General features: G+C 46.4%; 1 protein-coding gene across 1 annotated transcript in view; it reads left to right on the top strand.

Annotated features, from left to right (window-relative positions):
• The window catches only part of Col6a6 (collagen type VI alpha 6 chain), a 139,558-nt gene that overhangs the window by 112,589 nt on the left and 5,743 nt on the right, over positions 1-21,226 (top strand). The window contains 5 exon segments of the mRNA XM_028869990.2: positions 348-359; positions 3,106-3,599; positions 10,015-10,111; positions 13,040-13,711; positions 16,378-16,471. Of these exon segments, the coding sequence (XP_028725823.1) occupies positions 348-359; positions 3,106-3,599; positions 10,015-10,111; positions 13,040-13,711; positions 16,378-16,471 (1,369 nt within the window).

Raw genomic sequence — 21,226 nt, 5'->3', positions numbered from 1 at the left:
TACATGAGAAATTGTGAAGAGAGGTTGGGACCATCTAACTTCCCAAATGAGCTCAGCTCCTGCAATATCATGTCCCCTCTCAGAGGGTCTCCACCTCCTGCAGCTGGCTGCAGGGTGTTGATTTAAGTTTATGTTGTCCTGCCTCCCCTATCTGCCCCCCTCTGGAAGGAATCCTGCTATCCCAGGATGCAGGGCACAGCTGCATTCTCTCCAGACTGTCTGTTGCCTTGAGTTTTGAGTTCTGCACACAGGCAGGCAGGGTTCCACTGCTCTGATTTCCCCATGCAATCTAGAACCCTGTTGTCCCACCAAGCAATAACCCACTCTCTTTTGTTCTCCCTCCCCAGCTGGCGGACGTGGTGAGTGATCATCGTTTGCAGCATGCTTGACTCAAGCACTAAGGAAGGATGAGGTCAAGCATCGTGCTGCCTGCCAGCTGCTAGAACTTGGACCCGGGCTTCCTTTGCTCTCACACTCACAGCAGACCCTGTCCTCTAATGACTCGTCATCCGTAGCTGAGTTTCACTGCTGTTTCCCAATCAACTGAAAGGCCCTTTCGTTGTTAATAATATTCTAATGGCCTGCATCACCATTCGCCTCCCTACCTGGTTTTTTTAAAACTATCATTCCTCCCTCCTCCCTTCCCTCTTTCTCTCATCTTCTCTCTCCTGTCCTCTCTTTGTTTCTCTTCTCACTCCACCTCTCCCTTTCTCTCCCCCTCTCTATCATGTACTCTATGTAGTTCAGTGATTAAGACACAGAGGGGCAGAATGGAAGTAGGATCAGATAACGAGTGAGTGAAATGTGCAGTGGAGATAATGCTGAGACTTCCAGAGCTTGTGCTTAACGTTAATTACCAACCTGGCTCAGTGTCTTTTAGTCATTTTTTATGTGTTTTACCAATGCTTATTACAGGATATGTTTGTATAGACCCATCATCAGCCATATATATATATTTACCCTCTGCTGATTCATTCCTTCAACAAGGATTTATTCAAAGCCTCCTGTGATCTAGTCTCTTGTTTTCTGCTGGGGACAGAGTTGGCAGCAGACAAGATACCCAAACAACCTTACACATTTCCATTTTCATGAGAGTCTGAATAAAAAAACAAATGAAAGAATTCAGAATCTGAGATAACACCCAGGCTGCACTGCAACCAAATAGTGTCAGGGGCAGGGATGGATACTGTTTGGACCAGGGATCCTCTCTGAAGGGGTGAACTTGAAGTCAGGACCAAAGGAGCCACCGTTTTCTAAGTGCATGGCAGGGGGATTCAAATCCCAATACCTTGGAACAGGGCAGGCCTAGACATTCCCTAGGAAGCAACAGAGCCCAGTATCCCTGTGATACAGTGGGGACAGGGGTGGGGGTGAGGGGTGGGGGTGAGGGGTGGGGATAGGTACGTTAAAAACAAATGGAGGTGGAGCTAGAGGCTGCATCGAGCTGGCTGTTGCAGTCTAATACATAGGATGGACTAAAATTCAGCTCTCGAGGAAAAATCACAAAGTTTGCAGAAAATAGATGGACTTACAGTGTTAAATGAGGTTACATGATCTCAGAAAACCATGTTCCCTCATAGCCTGTCATGTGTAGATAAACAAAGGTACATGTGGGTACAGTATAACGTGTAGGAAGAATAACAATCAATGGTCAGTATTAGGCAGTAAGGAAGGACTGAGTGCAGGTAAAGAAAGACACAAGTCGTGAAAGAGGGGATATAAAGCTAATTGTTTGTCTGGTTTTAACTGTGCCATGGAGTTTTAGGTTTTCTTGTGGATAAGTGGATAAAAATATAATCGACAGTGGAAGTGTGAAATCCGATGTGGAGCCCCACAGCTTCGGAATGGCTGCTCTGTGGCTGTTCTAACTGTAGAAGTTTGCTGGGGTGTGTGGACTTTGGCTCTGGCTAATCTATTTTATTAGGAAGAAGTTTCAAATAAAAAGTTGTAATTATTAATGAGGCCAGAGGATGAGCTGGCAGCATGTTGGGTAGAAGGCAGTGATGTCACCTGCTTTGTGGTGGCAGAAGCTACCAGAGTGTGCTCTCCAGAGTCCTTGGGGCTCCTAGAAACAGCATGCTGGCTTCAGGGCTGTACTTTGAATTAGCCCTTACAGTTTTTTCCTAGAAATCTGAAACTTTTTCTGTGTTTTCAGACAGTACTGTTCATCTTTTCTTCCCTGCATCTCTAAATTATACTGGCATCACTGCTGGGTTTTGTACCCTGTACAAAACAACCCAAACAGAGCTAGAAGCTCCAAGTCCACATTCAGTTACAAGTCACCTTTTAATTGTAAAATTAGCATTACTTTGATTTTGAAAAGCATGCTCATCCCACTAATTAGATTCAGAGGCTAATAAATTATGTCCCGTCTCCTCTGAGATGGATTAGTTTGCTTTCAGCACTTGGTATAACTGGCCATGGAGTCATTCCTTTTATCTGTGAAGCTTTGTAGTTCAGAGTGACCTTGAACTTCTGATCTTCCTGGCTCTACCACCCAAGTGTGGGATTACAGGCATATACTACCATATCTGTTTTATATGGTACTGAGGCTCAAACCCAGGGCTTTGTACATGTCAGGGTGACTGAGCTACATCCCTAGACCTTTATCCTCCAGGGTTGTTTTTTTTTTTTTAATTGTATAAGGAGTCTCCACAGCTATTCCTTTAAAATCCTTTTCACTTTGTTTTTATTTTCCTCATTAGGTGAAAACAGTTAGTATTTTAACGTGATTAAAGTGCAGATGCAGAAGACTATGCCTTTGAGCCAGCTCCTGTAGGGTAAAGGATATTTCCAAAAAGGTTCTAGTATTTAGAAGGAACTGGGTAATTAACTTACAGATTTAATCCCTAATCGTGTTGAATTTAGACTGTTTTCTTTTGTGCTCATCTCAGGAGAGCATAGCCAGCTTTTAGAACAGCAATTTTAATGATTCAAGATGTAAACATTTAATATTTTATATGCTTTAATATTTGGGTTATTAATTATTTAATGTTTAAATGTTTGAATAGTTAGCATTTAAAATGATTTTGCTTTCCATGTATTGCTTTTAGGCAAACATTCTGCATGATAAGAGGCTTTTTTTTTTTTTTTTTTGTCTTTCAGAAAAATCTGAGTGCCCAGTGCATCCAACTGAGCTAGTGTTTGTCCTGGACCAGTCCCGGGATGTCACAGAGCAGGACTTTGAGCGGATGAAGGGGATGATGGCTTCCCTGGTTAGGGATGTCAAGGTCAGGGAGACCAGCTGCCCTGTGGGTGCCCGTGTTGCCATCCTGTCCTATAACTCCCACACCAGGCACCTCATCCGCTTCTCGGACACCTACAGGAAGGATCAGCTGCTCAGGGAAATCGAAGCTCTTCCTTTTGAGAGATCCTCTGACAGCAGGGATATTGGCAAAGCCATGAGGTTTGTCTCTAGGAACGTCTTCAAGCGAACCCTTCCAGGGGCTCATGTGAGGAAAATTGCCACGTTCTTCAGCAGTGGTCAGTCGGCTGATATCCAGTCCATCACCACGGCTGCCATGGAGTTCAGTGCCCTGGACATCGTGCCGGTGGTGATTGCATTCAGCAACGTGCCGTCCATCAAGCGTGCCTTTTCGGTGAGCATTGTATAACAGTTTTTGTTCATGTACTTCACCAATATTCAGAAACCTCATGAAGTATATAGCTACATTTTCCTGCCTTCAGAACAAGGTCATCCTAGTTAGCAAAATACAATGATAGATGCTTGATTGCTAATATCAGGCACGAGGTAAGCTCTATGTTCATTATCATGCTGCACTCTCACAACTACTGTGTGCGAGATCGCAAATGATTCTTCTCATTTTGTAGATGAGAAGACTGAGCCTAGAGAAGGTGAGCTTCCGGTGTGGGGTGGCCATGGCAGGACTTGATGCTCTGTTGCTTGGTCACTGCTTCCCTAGCTACTCACCACACTGCTTCTGCATCCAAAGACACTAAATCGGGAGGCCAGTAAACAGGTGTGGACGTCCTTTAGATGATCATGGTAGTAGTCACTGCTGTGTGATTTTTAAAAGTTGTCTAATTAGGTATGGGGACACACTCCTTTAATCCCTGTGCTTGGGAGGCAGAAGCATGAGGATCAGGAGTTCAAGGGCTTCCTTACCTAGATGGTGTGTTCAAGGCTGGTCTGGGTTATGTGCAAACCTGTGTCAAAACCCAAAATATAGAGGTCTAGAAGTAGTTCAGGCAGTAAAGTGCGTTAGAACCTGAATTCAGGTCCCCAGCATCCAGCAAAGGCTAAGCATGAAACTGGACATCTGTAAGCCCAGAGCCAGACAGAGACAGGTAGCTCTGTGGAACTTATTGGCCAGCCAGCCTAAAGGAATGGCTGAGCTCTAGGTTCATCGAGAGACCCTGTCTCAAAGGTGGAGAGTGACTGAGAAAGACATCTACACAAATCACATGCATGTACAAATACAGAAAAGAATGCATCTGTATATCACACATCCACACAAAAGCAAAGTAAGTAAACAAATAGGTTGATTTTTCTTTTTTAGCTTCGGTTATGTAAAGGTTCCCACTTTATAAAAGAAAAGCCATCCCAACCGAAGCTTCTTGGATTAAGGGATAAACCCAGCATGTGGCATCCCTCAGGGAACCTAATGGAGACAGCTGTGCCTAGATTCACAGCATCCCATCCTCAGCGGCTTCATTGCAAAAGACACCCTGGCCCCAGCCAGTCCTTCCGGTCAGTGCTGTCCCGGCATGATGTTGGGGTTGTTCATGTGGGGCTCCAGACAGCAGTACAAGAGTACTGGAAAATGTGCCGTAAATAAGTCCCAACATCTGACAGTTAGAGAAAGAAGAATAAGGAACAAACATTGTCTTCAAGTGAAGACTTACAGAATGTTAGCTGCACTCCCACCTGACCACGTGAGAGGCAACGGTGAGAGGAAACTTTGGGTTAGGTTGAAGTCAGAACTTCCAGGAACCATTTTGACTTATTGTGGTTGTGCATTTAGATTCCACCCGGTTGGTCAAAACATCACCCTCTTGGGACAGTCTGGTGTATGACTGTGGTTTTTCCTAGCGACTAGAGGCTAGCACCGTTTTCTCATGGGCTTTTCCAGCTCTGTAATTTCTGTGACAGCATCAACAGGGTTGAAAGATACTTACCTGTGAAATAAGGAGAGTGGTACCTGGAGATGATGTAAAGAATAAGTGATGTAACACTGTGCCTTGGGGCCTAGAACATTCTAGCAAGCACAAGGATGATCACTTTTACTTTTTTTTCAGTAGCTTAATGATGTTTAATACTAATGGGGCCAGAGTAGCACAGGAGCTGAAATTGCTATTAACATCACTGAACTAACTCACAATTCTATAAACAGAAAAGGCTGGAGTGTCAGAAGAGCACTCTGCATAGATTATAAAAGGCTGTGGCTGGGCTATGCACATAAAGCCTGGAAATTCTGTAAGTGATTTTGGTGACAGAGTCCTTCTAAGTCCCTCAACTACTGTCTTTATTTAGTCACAAAACAAAGGACAGCTTCATAACCTGATGCGGACACTGGGTGGCATTTGTGAGAGGTGTTTAAATAGAAGGGCTCCACCCACTCAGAAAGTACACATACAAAATATAACGTACAGATACTTTGGTTTGGGGTTTGTTTTTCAACTTTTGCATGTTAACAACCACAAAGATAGGAATCTAGTTTCTCGAGTCTACCTAAATTTTCTAGAGACTGACTCTCTTATTGAAGATCAATTTTTAAAAAAAAAATCCTTGTGGGGTGTGGAAATGGCCCAGTGGTAAAGCGCTTTGCCGAGGACCAGAGTTTGAATCCCAGAATCCATGGGAGTTGGATGCAGCCCTGAGTCTGTAATCCCAGCACACCTACAGGGAGATGGGGACAGAGAGGGAACCTCAGAGGCTGGTGGGCTAGTCTGGAGTACACAGCAGTGAACAAGGAGACCCTGCCTCAACCTAGGTGGACGGGAGGCCCTATACCACTGTTGTCCTCTGACACAAGCCAAGAGCACACAAAGCTTCTAGAGGTTTTTATTAATTTTAAAACAGCATCAACAAGCCGTGTGGCTCTGGGCAGCAGCAGGTGAGTGAAGGATCTGAAGTGAGAATCTGAGAGATTGAACCCAGGTTGATTACTGTTCAAACGTTTAAGGAGGACTTGAGTTTGCTGGGGCTGCCCCAGGCTGTGAGGATATAAGAAGGAACTGGACGTCCCAAAGCCCATTCTGCCGTTGGGGGGCCTGGGTACGCTGTCTAGAGGGGCTTTGAACAGAGGCAGTGTGCAGCTGGCTAGAACCCGATGCCTGACTATACTTGGAAACGGCTTTGCTGTTTCTATTATTGCCTCTTTTTCCTTCTGTCCATTTTATTCCCTGTGCTTTTCCTGTACTCAAACTATTGGTTTTCATTATTATTATTTTGTTGTTGGTTTGGGTTTGTTTTTGAGACCAGGTCTCAGTATGTAGCTCTGGCTGGCCTAGAACTCACAGAGATCAGCCTGTCCCTGCCTCTTGAATGCTTAGACAATTTTTTTTTTTTTAAAGAAAATAACTCAAAACTCTAGTAACACAGTATCTGAGGGCCATGTTTTGAAACTTCCTTCATACTTATCGTGGCTTGTCTAAATCTCAGTTAGGCTGAAATCTGGCACCTGTGCAGCTCTGTGTCAGAGACACTAAAGCCCTGGTCACCCTCAGGGTTTCTACTGCTGTGATGAAACACCATGACCAAAAGCAACTTGCAAGGAAAGGCTTCATTTTGTTTAGACTTTCCCATCACAGTCCACCATGGAAGGAAGTCAGGACAGGAGCTCAAGCAGGGCAGAGCTTAGAGGCCGGAGCTGATGCAGAGCCCACGGAGGAGGCCGCTTACTGGCTTGTTTCCCATCGATTTCTCAGTCTGCTTTCTTCTAGAACCCAGGACCGCCTGCCCAGGGGTGTCACCGCTCCCTGTGGGATGGCCCCTCCCACATCAGCCATTGATCAAGACCATACCCCACATCAGCCATTGATCAAGACCGTACCCCACATCAGCCATTGATCAAGACCGTACCCCACATCAGCCATTGATCAAGACCGTACCCCACATCAGCCGTTGATCAAGACCGTACCCCACATCAGCCATTGATCAAGACCGTACCCCACATCAGCCATTGATCAAGACCGTACCCCACATCAGTCATTGATCAAGACCGTACCCCACATCAGCCATTGATCAAGACCGTAACCCACAGACTTGCCTACAGGCCAATCTTATGGGGGCATGTTTTCAAATGTGGTTTGTACTTCTCACATAACTCCAGCTTGTGTCAAGTTGACATAAAACTATAGCTGGCAGCCGGGTGGGGGTGATGCACACTTTTAAGCCCAGTACTTGGGAGGCAGAGGCAGGTGGATTTCTGTGAGTTCAAGACCAGCCTGGGCCACAGCTACACAGAGAAACCTTGCCTCAGAAAACCAAACCAAACCAAATGAACCCAAAAAACCTATAGCTAGCACACCGGATCTCCCCTACCATCTCTGTGCATGCTAAAGAATGAAAACATTCCATCATATGAGAATGGCATTTTTTTCTTATGTGCCATCTTACGGAGTTCTGTGATGCCTATGAAAGGAAAATGGTCCAGAACCATCCACAGAGTGGATGTCCGTCCACTGTCCATCTGCAGCCTCATTAGCTGTGCTCAGCCATGCTGGTGCTTCTTTGCAGTTTTCAGGAAAATAAGCAATAAGAAAACAAACACAAACTTTTCACTTTAAATTCCCAGCTCACATTCAGCTTAAGTTTTTTTTTTTTTTTTTGCTACTACAGCCACTCCCATGGTAAGCATGGGATCATCGGTGACCCCTAAAACCACATCTTTCAGACTTCATAAAGAGTCTTCCTGGGGTGTCGGGAGCATGCAGGCTGGCAGTGGACTCTTCCTAATGGAACAGCTCATTAGAATCACTGGAGAAGATCTGCTTTTAGCTTCATATCATCCTGCAGATACATGATTGAATATGAGCCTCCACTGTTAAGCAGGGTCGTCGCCAGCAATGTGGAAGTTATTACGTTGTAGACACATAGAGCACAGAGCTAGCTGGCAGATGGCAGCATTCCCTGGACAATAGCCTGAGAAACATCGCTCTCAATTAAGATCCACAGCTAAAACTCTGAAATGGCTGGAACTTAGAAGCCAGTTCCTGTTGGGGAAGAACAGACCTGGTGCTGAAGCCTTCGGGTCCCCATTCCTACCCTGGGCTCGCTTTTGTCCGTAAAGCGATGAGGCTGGTTTACATGGTTTCTAAATTTTCTTCTGGCTTATTCTGTATCACCCTCGCAGCCCACTCCCACTCCGATGGCTGACCCACACTCCCCGCACTGACATTGGCTTGTTTCTAGTCCTTCTTCAGAGTTGGCACTTTCTCCCGAGGACTCATTCACACGGTCTGTGAGTGATGCCGACTTGGCTGAAGATAGTGAGAGCAAGCAGAGTGTTTCATCCACTGCTCCAAGTCCCCATTCATGTCACCACAGTCCCCTTCACCGGCCAGCCTCTGTGCCCACTCCCACGTGGCACACCATGCTTGCTTTTGTTGTTTTCTGTTTCTTTGTCTCTGGTACACCCTGCTCCTTTCTCCGTGGATTTGTGTCTAGCGATGTAACCCAAATCTTCAGTCCTCACAAGGTCTCAGAGTCTTCCACTCTGTCCCAGGAAGAACATCAAGGCAAAGCAGTGGGCAGCCAGAGAGGAATCTGAGGAGCACAGGTTCCTCTGTCTCTTGTGTGCAGGATAAAAAAAAAAAGGGGGGGGCAGAAACAGGGCTAAGCCTTGGAAAGATCCTCTCCTCCCTCCTCCTCTCTTCTCATTCCCATCCTTCCTCGGTCCACAGATAGAATATGGCCCCCTGTGTCTCTCAGACTCTTGCTTCTAGACACTCTTGCAGCCCAGGACTCTAGTTCTCAACTCCTCCTGAAAGAACAGTTTTGTCTGGCTCAGATGCCCTGCTCTGGTCCAGTTGGCTCTGGTCAGAGAAATGGTATAACCCTGAGTAACCAGGACCTCCATGGTTACACCTCTGTGGATTAAGTGTGGGAATCAGACTTGCCAAGGAGAAAGGAGAGCTGTTTACTTAGGAGTCTAAGGATGATTCACTGGGAACAAATATCCCATCTTAGCCACAGGATGGATCACTCTAATTTTCCTTCATCTGCTAATCATCTCACAGTTGACAGGCAAGTTCACTATCCCTGGTTGTTGGTGCATGCTTTTCTCTTCACGCTCTCTGAGCTGGCTCTGGATTGGTGTTCAGGCACTCATCACTGTTGAGCTGGAGCAAAGTGTGGTTCACTTGAGACCCGTAGCTGCCCCTAGAGACCACCAACAGTGTCTGCTGGGGCACTAGTCAAGACTCTGCACCCTCCAGCTTCCTCGACGGGCGGGCTCCTAATGGTACTGCTGCAGTGAAAGGGTTGAGATGTGTCAGGGAGGAGAGCCACGGAGGCCTAGATCTGAACCTATTTCTGCTTCAATACCTAGTTCACAAGAGAAAGTCAGGACAGTGGCATGGCTAATTTTGGTTGTCAATTTGACAGCATTATAAAGAGCAGCCTTGGTTCTCTGGGACTTGCGATGAGGCCGAGCGAGGGGCGGAGTCATTCTTTTCCATAACTAACTTGAGTGTAGGCTGTCTCCCATCCATCTCTCTGAGTTTCAGTTCCTCTCTGTGAAGAGTGAAGATGAGAAACGCCCAGGCTACCTGGGTGATGAGTATGAAATGCTTTGTGCTCCCTGCTGAGCCACATGGTACCGGGTGCCAGTAACTGCTTCACAATGGTGAGCTCTCAGCATCCTATTAGCAGTCAGAGAATTTCCATTTGACAGCTAAAGGGGAGAGTTGAGGGTTCAAACCAGCCGGGCCACCTCCCAGCAGCCTTGTGGGGCCACCCTTACTTGACCTCAGCTCTGGAACAGTGCTGAAGATTCCTACCATCCCAATCCACTAAGCAGTTCTTCCTCTTGCTTCTGCTGCTTCTAGGTTGACGACACTGGCACATTCCAAGTCTTCGTGGTTCCCTCAGGGACGGACTTCGCGCCAACTTTAGAGAGACTCCGGCGGTGCACTTTCTGCTATGGTGAGACCCACGGGGAGAAGCCAATTTGATCAGGCCTGCCTGCTAAGTGTGTTGAGTCACCATTGGCAGGAGCAGCTGGAACTTGGCCATAGGGATATGCATGGCTTGGGGCAGGCCACGCTGGGGCTTGGGGCGCACACTGCATCTCCCACAGATGGAACCTCTCAGTTGAGCTTGCAGGGCCCCTCCAAAGGATCCCAGAGGGAGGGTTACAATCCTGCCTCCTCTACTTTAATGCAGCTTCCAGAAAACATTAATTTAAAACAACAGCAACCACCAAAAACCTTAGTCTGTCTCCTTGCCAAGCTTTTCATGCTATTGAGTATTTTATATGTGTTTTCTAAATCTCAAATGTTCACAACTCCCAAGAAAGGCTTTAGAGCAACCTGGTACTTTCCTTTCTGGGTGGTAATTTGGTTTTCAGTGCAGTAGGAGTAGAAGACAGATGCCCATTCATTCTCATCCAGGAGTCTTCATAGATTCCCAAGTGTTGGGCATCAGAAAGATTTGCAGTATTGACTGTGGTGTGTTATACCCAGTCTTTTGGTCTAGCTGGGAACAGTCTCTCTCCTCTTCCATTTGATGTTCCAATAACCACGTGGAAAACACCGGGGTTACAGGTGGTCATGACAGCAGGCAGTCACCACATTTCTGCTATAGGCTCTGCACTGTTCTAATTACGCTGCATGATGCCAACTATCATGGTGACAATTGAGACTTAAGCTATTGGGTTTCTTATGTTCTAAGCACAGTTTTAATTGGTTTACATAAATTGTGTCATTCTAGGCTCATAACCACACTGAAATGTTTGAACTATTATTAGTGCCATTGTACAGATGGGGGAAATCAAATTAGAGACGTGATATTTTTCTCAGGGCCCCACACCCATCAAACAGGAAAACCGGCTCTGAAGTGCCTTTAATTTTTGTAGAATAAAAGTCTCATTCTGTTCCCTGAAACTCTCCACTTAGACCTGGAGAGGATGTCTGAAACCTTCTCTGTGTGTATCAGTGGGGTGCTGGGGTTTGCTGAGTAGATGAACTCGAATGAAGAGTGTGATTCTGGGGAGAAGGGGACAGTTTCTAGGTTCCTTTTCAGTCTCCTCTGCAGCCCTGGAACCAAGCGCTCTGCTCACATATCTAGGTGCAGGTTGCACTGGGATTTTTGGGTCCTGTCACCCATCCCCTCGACCCAAACCAGTGAGGCTCTCAGATTCATCTGCCCTGTGCATTCTTGGTTGCACGTCCTGAACATGTCTGCTCCAACAGTGTGCTGATGTATTGCACACTCGGGAACCGCACATATGTGACTGGGGATGGATTTTTGGCCCTATGCCTTGGCCTAAACCCTTTTTTTGTCTCCCAGGCATATAATGGAAGCTCTTTTGGCTGTTGTTTCCCACAATTAAAACCCCACAAAACAGAGCAAATGGGCAGCCTACCGTCCCTGGTTCTAGAAGCTGCTCTGCACACAGGTGACCATGCTGTCTTCTGACCGCTATGCAGGCTCATAAAATCTCACTGAACTTCAGTCAGGGACGTAGGCAGAGCCATCTGTATTGAGTCCATGAGCGAGCAGGAAGCTAGGAAGTTCGCTACACCCACAGGATCTGCATGCTAGTCATGAGGTTTTTCACTTAATAGTTGATACTTATGGTTCGTGCTGGTATCCAAGTTCCACCGCACGCTTGTTAGTCCATTTCTCCATTTCCCCTTTGGTGTTTAAAGAACCCGTACTCACCCTCAGCCATCACATTTACTGACAAACCAGACAAGACTATCAGCCTTGCAAAGATGTCTGGGTCAGCCTAATCCCAGCTAGGTACAACTACCCCTCAGTTGTGTAGAGGAACTGTACACAACCAAGGTCCAGCAGTGGCCTGGCCAGAGGTGACGTCATGTTTGTTATGTGATAACCTAGGCATCCCAGCTCTCGGGCGAAGGGGCCATCCTGCTACCTCATGTGTCCTAATTCAATCAGTTCTATGAAAACTAAGTGACTTCTAAACCCCTCTAACAATAAAACACTGACTCATGCATGGTAGCTCAGCAGGTAAAAGTGCTTGTCTCCAAACACGACAACTTGAGTTCAATCCCCAGGACCCAGGTGGAAGGAGGGAACTGACTCTTGAAAATCATCCTCTGCCTCCACACACATGCTGTGCTAAAATACCCACATGTATACACAAATAAGTAAACATTAAAAAGAAATTGCCATTGACTTCATATACAGAAACTTCTAGAAATATGGTGCATCCTTTATAATGACTTGCTCTCCTGCTTCAGTCAGTTCTATGAAAATAGATTAAGTAACTTCTAGATTTCTCCCATTTCCCATTTATCATATTCCTCTGGACATTCTTTGTGGTCACATTCAATAAAACCTACTCTCTGTTTTTTCTTGCTATGCATGCATAATGACAGAGGCATATTTATAAAAATGACTTCACTTTATGGGAGAGCATTTTTATAAGGGGCATGAAGTTGTGAACTCTTGCTTAAATTGAAATAAAAGATGCATTGCCTTTTAAAGCTTAATTTTCAAAGCAGATGAGTTTTTCACAGCTAGTGTCGTGACGGAGGCCCTTGGTTAAGCCTGCATACTGTCAAGAACTAAATAGTGTTTTCTTACAGTATATTCTAGTATGTAGAGATGAATTGCTCACTTAGAACTTTAAAAACGTAACAGTCAAGATTAAACTTCTGTTGAACACAAGTTAGAAAACAAATGATGGCATGGAACAGAGTCAAGAGTTCACAGGTTGGTATCAGATCTGGACCTTTTGGTGGTGAACTCTTACTCTTGATATTAAAGACAAAACTATTTTATGAGCTAAGACTATAGTTCCTAGATACTAGAATAGCTGAGGGGGAATCTTTCACTTTTTGTCCACATCTGCTTAGTAACTCCAAATGACTTGGATTGCAGACATATGCAAGCCGGATGCTTCTTGTGACCAAGCCAAACCACCCCAGATACAGTCCTACCTGGATGCTGCATTCCTGCTGGATGGCTCCCGGCACGTGGAGAGTGCAGACTTTGAAGACATGAGAGACTTCCTAGAGGCACTGCTAGATCACTTCGAAGTCACTCCAGAGCCAGAGACATCTGTGACTGGAGACAGGGTGGCCCTACTGAGCCATGCTCCCCCCACCTTCCTACCCAACACCCAGAGGAGTCCCGTTAGAACTGAGTTCAACCTCACCACCTACAGCAGTAAGCGCCTCATGAAGAGGCACGTGGAGCAAGCAGTCCAGCAGCTGAATGGGGACACTTTCGTTGGCCATGCCCTCAGGTGGGCTCTGGACAATGTCTTTTTAAACACACCCAATCTGAGGAGAAACAAAGTCATATTTGTGATATCTGCTGGGGAAACCAGCCACTTGGATGAAGAAACCTTAAAGAAAGAGTCCCTGCGAGCCAAATGTCAGGGCTATGCCCTCTTTGTGTTTTCCTTGGGCCCTGACTGGAATGACAAGGAACTGGAAGACCTGGCCAGCCACCCTGTGGACCAGCACTTGATCCAGCTTGGCCGGATTCATAAACCTGACCATGGATATGGTGTGAAATTTGTGAAGTCCTTCATAAACTCCGTTAGGCGTAAGTCATATATACAAAACTATTCTTGTACACAAGAGCCTGCTTGGTGTCCCCCAGAAGGACAATGAGCTGGTGTGTGTCTTTAAGGGCACTGCAGGGTCAGAGAGGAAAATATGTGATAATGGATGGTGGGAGAGATGACTGGTTTCTAAGCATTTAGTTTTCTGGCTCATCTTTTAATGCCTCTGGTTCCTATGGAGAAGCAATCCTAACAAGCAGCTGTCTACACATCTGTCTGCATGGAGAGGTGTAGTCTGGGGATGTGAGGTCACAGCCTGGGCTCCATCTCCAGAGCGGAATGCTTGCCACGTAACACTTGCACGCTGCCCTTTGGGGAGCAGTTCCTACAGTCAACACAAAGAGGCCAAAGAAAGAATGAAATAATTCTTGGCTTTGCTTTGACAAGTTCCAGAGTCAGAGCTGGGAGTGGGAGGAGATACCATTTTATCAGTTAGAATGAAAGGGACAGCTTTGCACAACTTCCCCAACTTCATGGCCTCTTAGGAGGTAGTGGTGGGAATACGTGGGGCCCATGAGGAAACAAACGTGGGCTGTTTTTCTTAGAATGGGCATCCTGAAAAATAGGCAATCCATTTTGGATGCAGCATGAGGGCTAAGGAAGATTCATGCCTGGATACATGGCTCAAGGTGGAAACGCAGTGGGCAAATGTCTCAGTGTTTTCAGAGCCTGCTGATGCTGAAGGATGCTTGAGTGAGTGCCTGGCTATTTCCCAAACTTGTCATTGTATTAAACAGTGAAGTGGGTTAAGGCTGTAGAACTACTGAGCAGTGCAGGGCTGAGCCTGCTAACAGGGCTGATGTCACGTCCTGTTCAGTCCAAGATGAGCATGATCTATCAGCTGGAACTGGTTAGAGATGCAGGGTCCAGGCCCCGCCCCAGATGTTCTGAACCAGAAAGTGCATCTTATCAGAGCTCCCAGGAAATTCATACATATGAGATGGTTTCAGGGACACAGGCAGAAAGATCCCCGAGTGAAATTTATTTTGATATGTTCTGGAACAGAAACCCCAAAGATGAGCTAAGGGCAAGCAAGCAGTCACCCTGAAGGGAGCCTTTCATAAGGGATGAACAAATGACCACTTGGTAAAAAGAAGCATGCCTGATGGCCCACGAGATTGGAAGACTTGACCTGGGAGTTCCTCCCTAGGATCCCTTAATTCTTCCTGATGTTTCATGCCAATGCTCCCAATTACAGGGCCAGATGAGGCAGTACCTCCCACTCAGGAAAAGGGCAGGTAGCTCTCGTGGGAACTACAGAAAGCACTGTTAACAATGACTACTCTGCAGCTGCCTACCCCATTTCCCATGCTTTTTAGACATCTAGAAAGCGCCATCTCTAAAATACAGCTGCAAGACTGCTGGAAATCACTTTCCCCACAGGCCCCCACGGTCACACCCATTCAACACAAGTGCAGTCATTGGCCACCTGCTTTGAGCCACTGGCTGTTCAGGTGCCAGGCTTGATGAATAGAGTTGTCCACATCTCTTCTGAAGTTTTGGAAGCCGTCGAAGTGTTTGTGACTCATTTGGCACACTGCCACAAAGTAGACGGCAGAGCACAGTCCACATCAGAGCAGCACATTTCCTACGTGAAGCAAAGCTCAACAACCCTCTACTTGAGTTCAAACAAAACATGAGAACCCAAAGCCAGACCTGGTGGGCACAGCACAGCACACATGTATTTCTCGTTCTTGAGAGGTAGAGGCAGGAGGATTGTTGTAAGTCCAAGGCCAACCCAAGCCACACAGAAAGAACCTACCTCAAAAACAAAAACACCCTAGAGGTCAGGTATAACACAGTATTGGGGCATACTGTCTCACATACTGCCCTTCCTGTAATTTTGAAGATAGACTCTGTGGCAGTCTAGGAGATGCCTGTTAGTTGGAAGAACCCTATATCACCAGGAAGGGGTGTGAGTGTGTGGTGAGGGGAGGGAGGAAACGTGTGTGTGAGCCAGAGGAAAGCTTCGGGTGTCATTCCTCAAGAAATATCTACCACGTTTTTTTGAGACAGGGTTTCTCAGTGGTCTGGAACTTGTCAAGTAAGCTGGCTGGCTGGCTGGCCAGTGAATCCTCGGATCTATCCATTGTTGCCTCCCCCGTGCCAGGATTGTAAGTGCACGGCATTGGGCCTGCTTTTCCAGAAAGATATTTAACAAATCTTTTTTACTTCATGCTTTCAGGGCATGTATAACACATTTTTTAAATTTTTTCCATAAAAAAATAGCTTTTGCATTTTAAATGGATTAAGGTGTGCTTTAGTGTTATGAAAAATCAATACTCTTCCAAATGAAGTGAGATGATGAGTTAAACCCAAAGGCATTTAGTTTGCTGCTAACATAAAGGCCATAAAGGGACTACCCTGTCCCCTTTGCATCTTGATACTCCACAAAAACAAATAAAATACCCTAATTAGTTCCTATCAAAGGCAAGAGCATTATTAGGACTGATGGGCTCATGTTATCTTTCACAATGGCTAAATGACTTTAGGAGCTACTGGCATCTCAATGATGGGGATTTCCCTGGAACATTTCGCATGCCCGGTGACCATCTTGATGGACGTTGGGAACTGAGGTGATAAGTGTACAGAGCAGACATGCTAACAGCCTTCGTGAGAACCTTAACAGAGCCTTTTGTCTTCCTAGGTGGAATGAACAAGTACCCACCAGTCAACTTCAAAGCCAAGTGCAACAGACTCAGCCCTACAGATCCAAAACCACCCCCACGCCAGTTTCGAAGGTACTGTGTGCTTGGTGTGATTTCATAGGTGGATATGCACCCCTCCTTATTCTTTATCTTCCTCCTCTCCTCCCCCACTTTAGCTTGATAGAAACCAGATATAATATAAAACATAAATTATATATTAAATTATGATTTGAGGGAGCAAGAGATTTTTTTAAATGACCAAGTTGATCTGGAAATAATGAAATAGGAGTACTTTTATTCTTTTAAATGGAAAGTCCAATTATTGAAACAAAGCACCCAGTTGGACACCGCCCCCCCCCCAGTGGCAATGAGCATGTCCAGTGGCCAGATCTTGGTTTCTAAACAACATTGTGCACTCAAAGTAACCAAGGTTTCTTGGTGCCTGAGACATACTCAGGATCTGGTGAGGAAACTCCAATTCCGGCCTGAGATGATGGAGTTACTCCAGGAAGCAAAAACATAGTAAGAAAGAAAGAAAAACAGTGTCGTGTCAAAAGGTTAAGTGAGTTGGTTTGATATGACTCCCATGGGCCTAATCTTGGACAGCTGCAGCTCTAGAAAGAAGGTAATGAATTAGAATGCCTTGAGTGACTGAGTTAATGCATTACTGCATGTACGGCATGTGCGTGATCAAAGGCGTGTGTGTGTGTGTGTGTGTGTGTGTGTGTGTGTGTGTGTGTGTGACGGTCAGAGCGTTCACTGTGGGATCCAGCAGTCTGACTCAGGTTACCGGGCTTATACAGCAAGCACTTTACCCACCATGCCGCCTTTCTGGCTCCACGTGCATGTTTTAAATTTGTAAGTCAATATGGATTCTCAAAAAGAAGAGGAAGGAGAAAAATCCTCTCTTTATATAATACTAGATAATAAATCTAGAAAGGTAGGAATAGAAAAAAATCAATATGTAATCATAATGCTAATTACAAATGTGGGAACTGGTAATCAGGATGCAACAATCCTGAGCTGACAGGTGTCGATGCTACGTGGTTCCCGAGGTGATGGTGCTGTATGGCTCCCGAGGTGCTAGTGCTGTGTGGTTCCTGAGGTGCTGATGCTATGTGGCTCCTGAGGTGATGGTGCTGTGTGGCTCCTGAGGTGATGGTGCTGTGTGGCTCCTGAGGTGATGGTGCTGTGTGGCTCCTGAGGTACTGATGCTGTGTGGTTCCTGAGGTGATGGTGCTATGTGGCTCCTGAGGTGATGGTGCTGTGTGGTTCCTGAGGTGATGGTGCTATGTGGCTCCTGAGGTGATGGTGCTGTGTGGCTCCTGAGGTGCTGATGCTATGTGGCTCCTGAGGTGATGGTGCTGTGTGGCTCCTGAGGTGCTGATGCTATGTGGCTCCTGAGGTGATGGTGCTGTGTGGCTCCCGAGGTGCTGGTGCTGTGTGGCTCCTGAGGTGCTGGTGCTGTGTGGCTCCTGGGGTGCTGGTGCTGTGTGGCTCCTGAGGCACTGGTGTTAATGTGCATTCTGAGGTGATGGAGTCCTATACGGTGTACCACCTGTGTGAAGTTCTTGCTGGAAATGTTTGACCCGAGGCTAATGAGAAGGAAATCACTGGGCAACCCTGGGATGTGGAATTATTAGATCATAGGTCTTATGTCATGAATAAAGGGATGAGAGTTCTGGAATGAGGGAACTAAAGAGACAGGGCAGCCAACTGTAATTCTGTGAACTTTAATTGGATCCTATATCAGAGAGAGAGAGAGAAAAAAAAAACAGCCCATATAGAAGTGATTTGGAGAACATCTGGGGAAATTTGAGTGTAGACGATACATTGAAGTTACTGAACTGTGTAGACTTCCTGGTGTGCAGAAGAAAAGTCTTTATGAGAAGCTTGCTAAAGAATTTAAAAACATGTATTTGTGCATGAGTGTACTGAGTGATGTACATGTATATGTGCACATGTGCGTTATGTGTAGAGGCCTGAGGTCAATATCAAATGTCTTCCTTGATCAGTCTTCTCTTATGTGTGTAGACAGATTCCCTCCATGAGGTAGTTTGATGCTTTAGCAAGTCTTGCTAGCAGGCTCGCTCCAGGGATCCCGGCTTTATCTTCTGCCACACTGGAATTACAGGCAGACTGCTGGACCCACCTTCATGGGTTCTGGGGATGTGAATTCCAATCCTCAAGCTTGTGTAGCAAGCTCTTAATCCACTGAATCATCACATGGATAGTAGCACTTCTGTGGTAAGCCACTGTGAACTAATATACATGAATCCACCCAGCCGCTGGCTATAACCAAGCACCATCACCTGGCTCACGCTTAGACAGACACTGTTGGCAGTGTGCCTCCCCTGAAATGTGTGCATTCTGTTCTGTGTGGTTATCAGGAATGGGCAAGCATTCCCAGGCTAGGTGCTATGAACTGAGAAGCCCCTGCCTGGAGGCTCTGACTCCCCTCCAGCAGTGAGAGAGCCAGGGGAACTGTCCAGCAGCAAATACTTCCTGAAGTCCAGTCTGAAGCTGCCTATGAAGCCAGTCCAAGAAGAGTAGGGCTCCCCCTACTGCAGGTACCCGGAACTGAAGAAGAGGGATCAGATAGGACTGGATGAGTGAGCAGACTGACATTGGGTGCAGAGGAGGAACCCTTATGGCCGAGGTAAAGGGGCTGAGGAAAGTGTGGCAGGTGCGAAAGCAACTTCAAGGAACTCTGGAGGGCTGCGCATTTAGGCTTATCTCTCTGCAACTGCTGTTAATTTTGAATTTGGGTTTTCTAAGTTATGAAAAAATAAAGCCCTCATTCAGGACTTAGAGCCTCTGTTCACTACCTACTGCTGCCTTCCCTGGACCAGCCACCATGGCATCTTCTAGCTTGCCTGGCCTCTCTTTCCCACTCTCTTCATGAGAGGCTTGTGGCCAGGCACTCTGTATTGGGAACTTCCAGTTCGGGCTGGTGGCGTCCCTACATTTGCCTTTGTCCATCTCCACTCAGTATTCCTAGCAAGAAGGTGGTGATATTCTGGGGCACTGTGTATCCGGGGCTGGAAGCGCTGAGAAAGGAGCTCAGCTTCTGGGCATCTGTCTAGAGGATGGCAGGCCAAGACATGGGGCATGGGCGGGAGGGGGGGAGAGGGGGAAAGGGGGGGTCAGCAGAAGGGTTTGTGTTTCCCCATGCCAGAGCTCAACGTTAAATGATAAATGAAAAACTGCCATGGGCAGGGAGGGGGAAACACCCATAGAAGAAGAAAAAGCTTTTATTCTGCCTTTTGGCTTGGATTTTTATTCTTCACTGGGCTTCACAAATATGTAGCCAGCTCAGACTGCAAAGGTGGACATCAGAGCCAACCTACACATTCAAGAGGCAATTCTAGAAAGTGCTTTGTTGGAAAAGCAAGATAAGTGGGAAGAGAATCCACAGGGCTTTTGGACAGGGAATTTCTCCTTCTCCACAGTGTCCTAGCTACACGAGACACAGCTTCTCCTGTGAATCTAAGATGGTCAAGTGGTTGGGGCATCAAGGAACTGAGATGTGAAATCTATACCACTGTCTGTGAACTCCCTGATGGTGTAATCACCCGGAACTCCTCAGGCCTTCTCTAAGTAACCAAAGATTGTGATAAAAAGCAGCCACATGGCTGCTTCTGAGGCTCCCTGCCTGCACCTTTCAAGACGAGTGAGGCAGAAAGGAACATGAGGTTGAGGAAGATGGGATGCCTGCTAGGCACAGGGTCCAGCCAGCCAGATGACCAGCCATCCTGAGAGGGACATGCATTGAAATTGTTAGATTATCCTGCAGCAGGGGTTTTGAGGAAGACATGCAGAAGCTGGTTCGTAGCAGATGGAGAAGAGAGGCCCTGACTCTCGCCACAAACAACTATGAAGACAGATGGCCAGAGGGCGAGACTGTAGGACAGTTTTTGTGTAAGCACTTAGCTCTGCTCCAAGATAGTAAAAGACACAAAGCCACCTACACACTGTGCCAGACTCCAAAACAGGGACCAGCAGAGCCTGCAGGGGTGGCTGGTAAAAATGGACAGCTACCACTGCCATCTGAACGACACATCTGCTGCATGTCTGCCTTCAAAAGTACATTTTCTGGATGCATGATATGTTAACATCAAAAAAATTTAGGAACAGAAGCAACCTTATCAGCTCAGTGCCTCTAGTCATAAGTGCAGCATGGCCACCTCCTGATTATCTACACAGATGGAGGAAACCGTGACCACAAAGAATGGGGAGCTACAGTTAGTACCCCTCCAGTCCCCCACTTTATCTAGAACATGCCACATCAAGTTGAAAATTTGAATTATTTTATCCTCATGTCTGTCCTGAATGTCTGTTGTTGGAGTTACCAATCAAAGAACTCCCCCAAACAATACACAATTGGAGAATAAACAAACAAACGAGGTAGTCAGGTGATCCCTACTAAATGCCTGATCAAACACAAATGCCCATCCACAACACAGTAGAAAAAGGAAACTTCGAAGATGAGGCATGTGCTCAGTGAAGCCTTTGCCTTGCAAACATTGAGGACCTGCCTTTGGGTCTCCAGAACCCACAGATGAAGCAGGTGCAATGGCTCCTGGAAGCTCATAGGCTACTTACTACCAGCCAGTGAGAGACCTTGTCTCATACAAACGGTGGACGCTGCCTGGGGACCAATTCCAGAGGCTGGCCTCTGACTTCCACATGTGCATCTATGGGTGCACATACACACATGCAGGAACACACATAAAAGTCCAACAAAAACAACAGCAAAGAACAGCTTTTAATATGCTTGACCCTTTTGAGAAAAAGGTACCAGGGCTGGGCTTAAAAGTAGTTGCCAATTTAATGGTTTAAAAAAAA

The sequence above is a fragment of the Peromyscus leucopus genome, chromosome 7 (assembly GCF_004664715.2).
Source record: "Peromyscus leucopus breed LL Stock chromosome 7, UCI_PerLeu_2.1, whole genome shotgun sequence".
NCBI classification, from domain to species: Eukaryota; Metazoa; Chordata; class Mammalia; order Rodentia; family Cricetidae; genus Peromyscus; species Peromyscus leucopus.
This window is presented reverse-complemented; position numbering and strand designations above follow the sequence as displayed.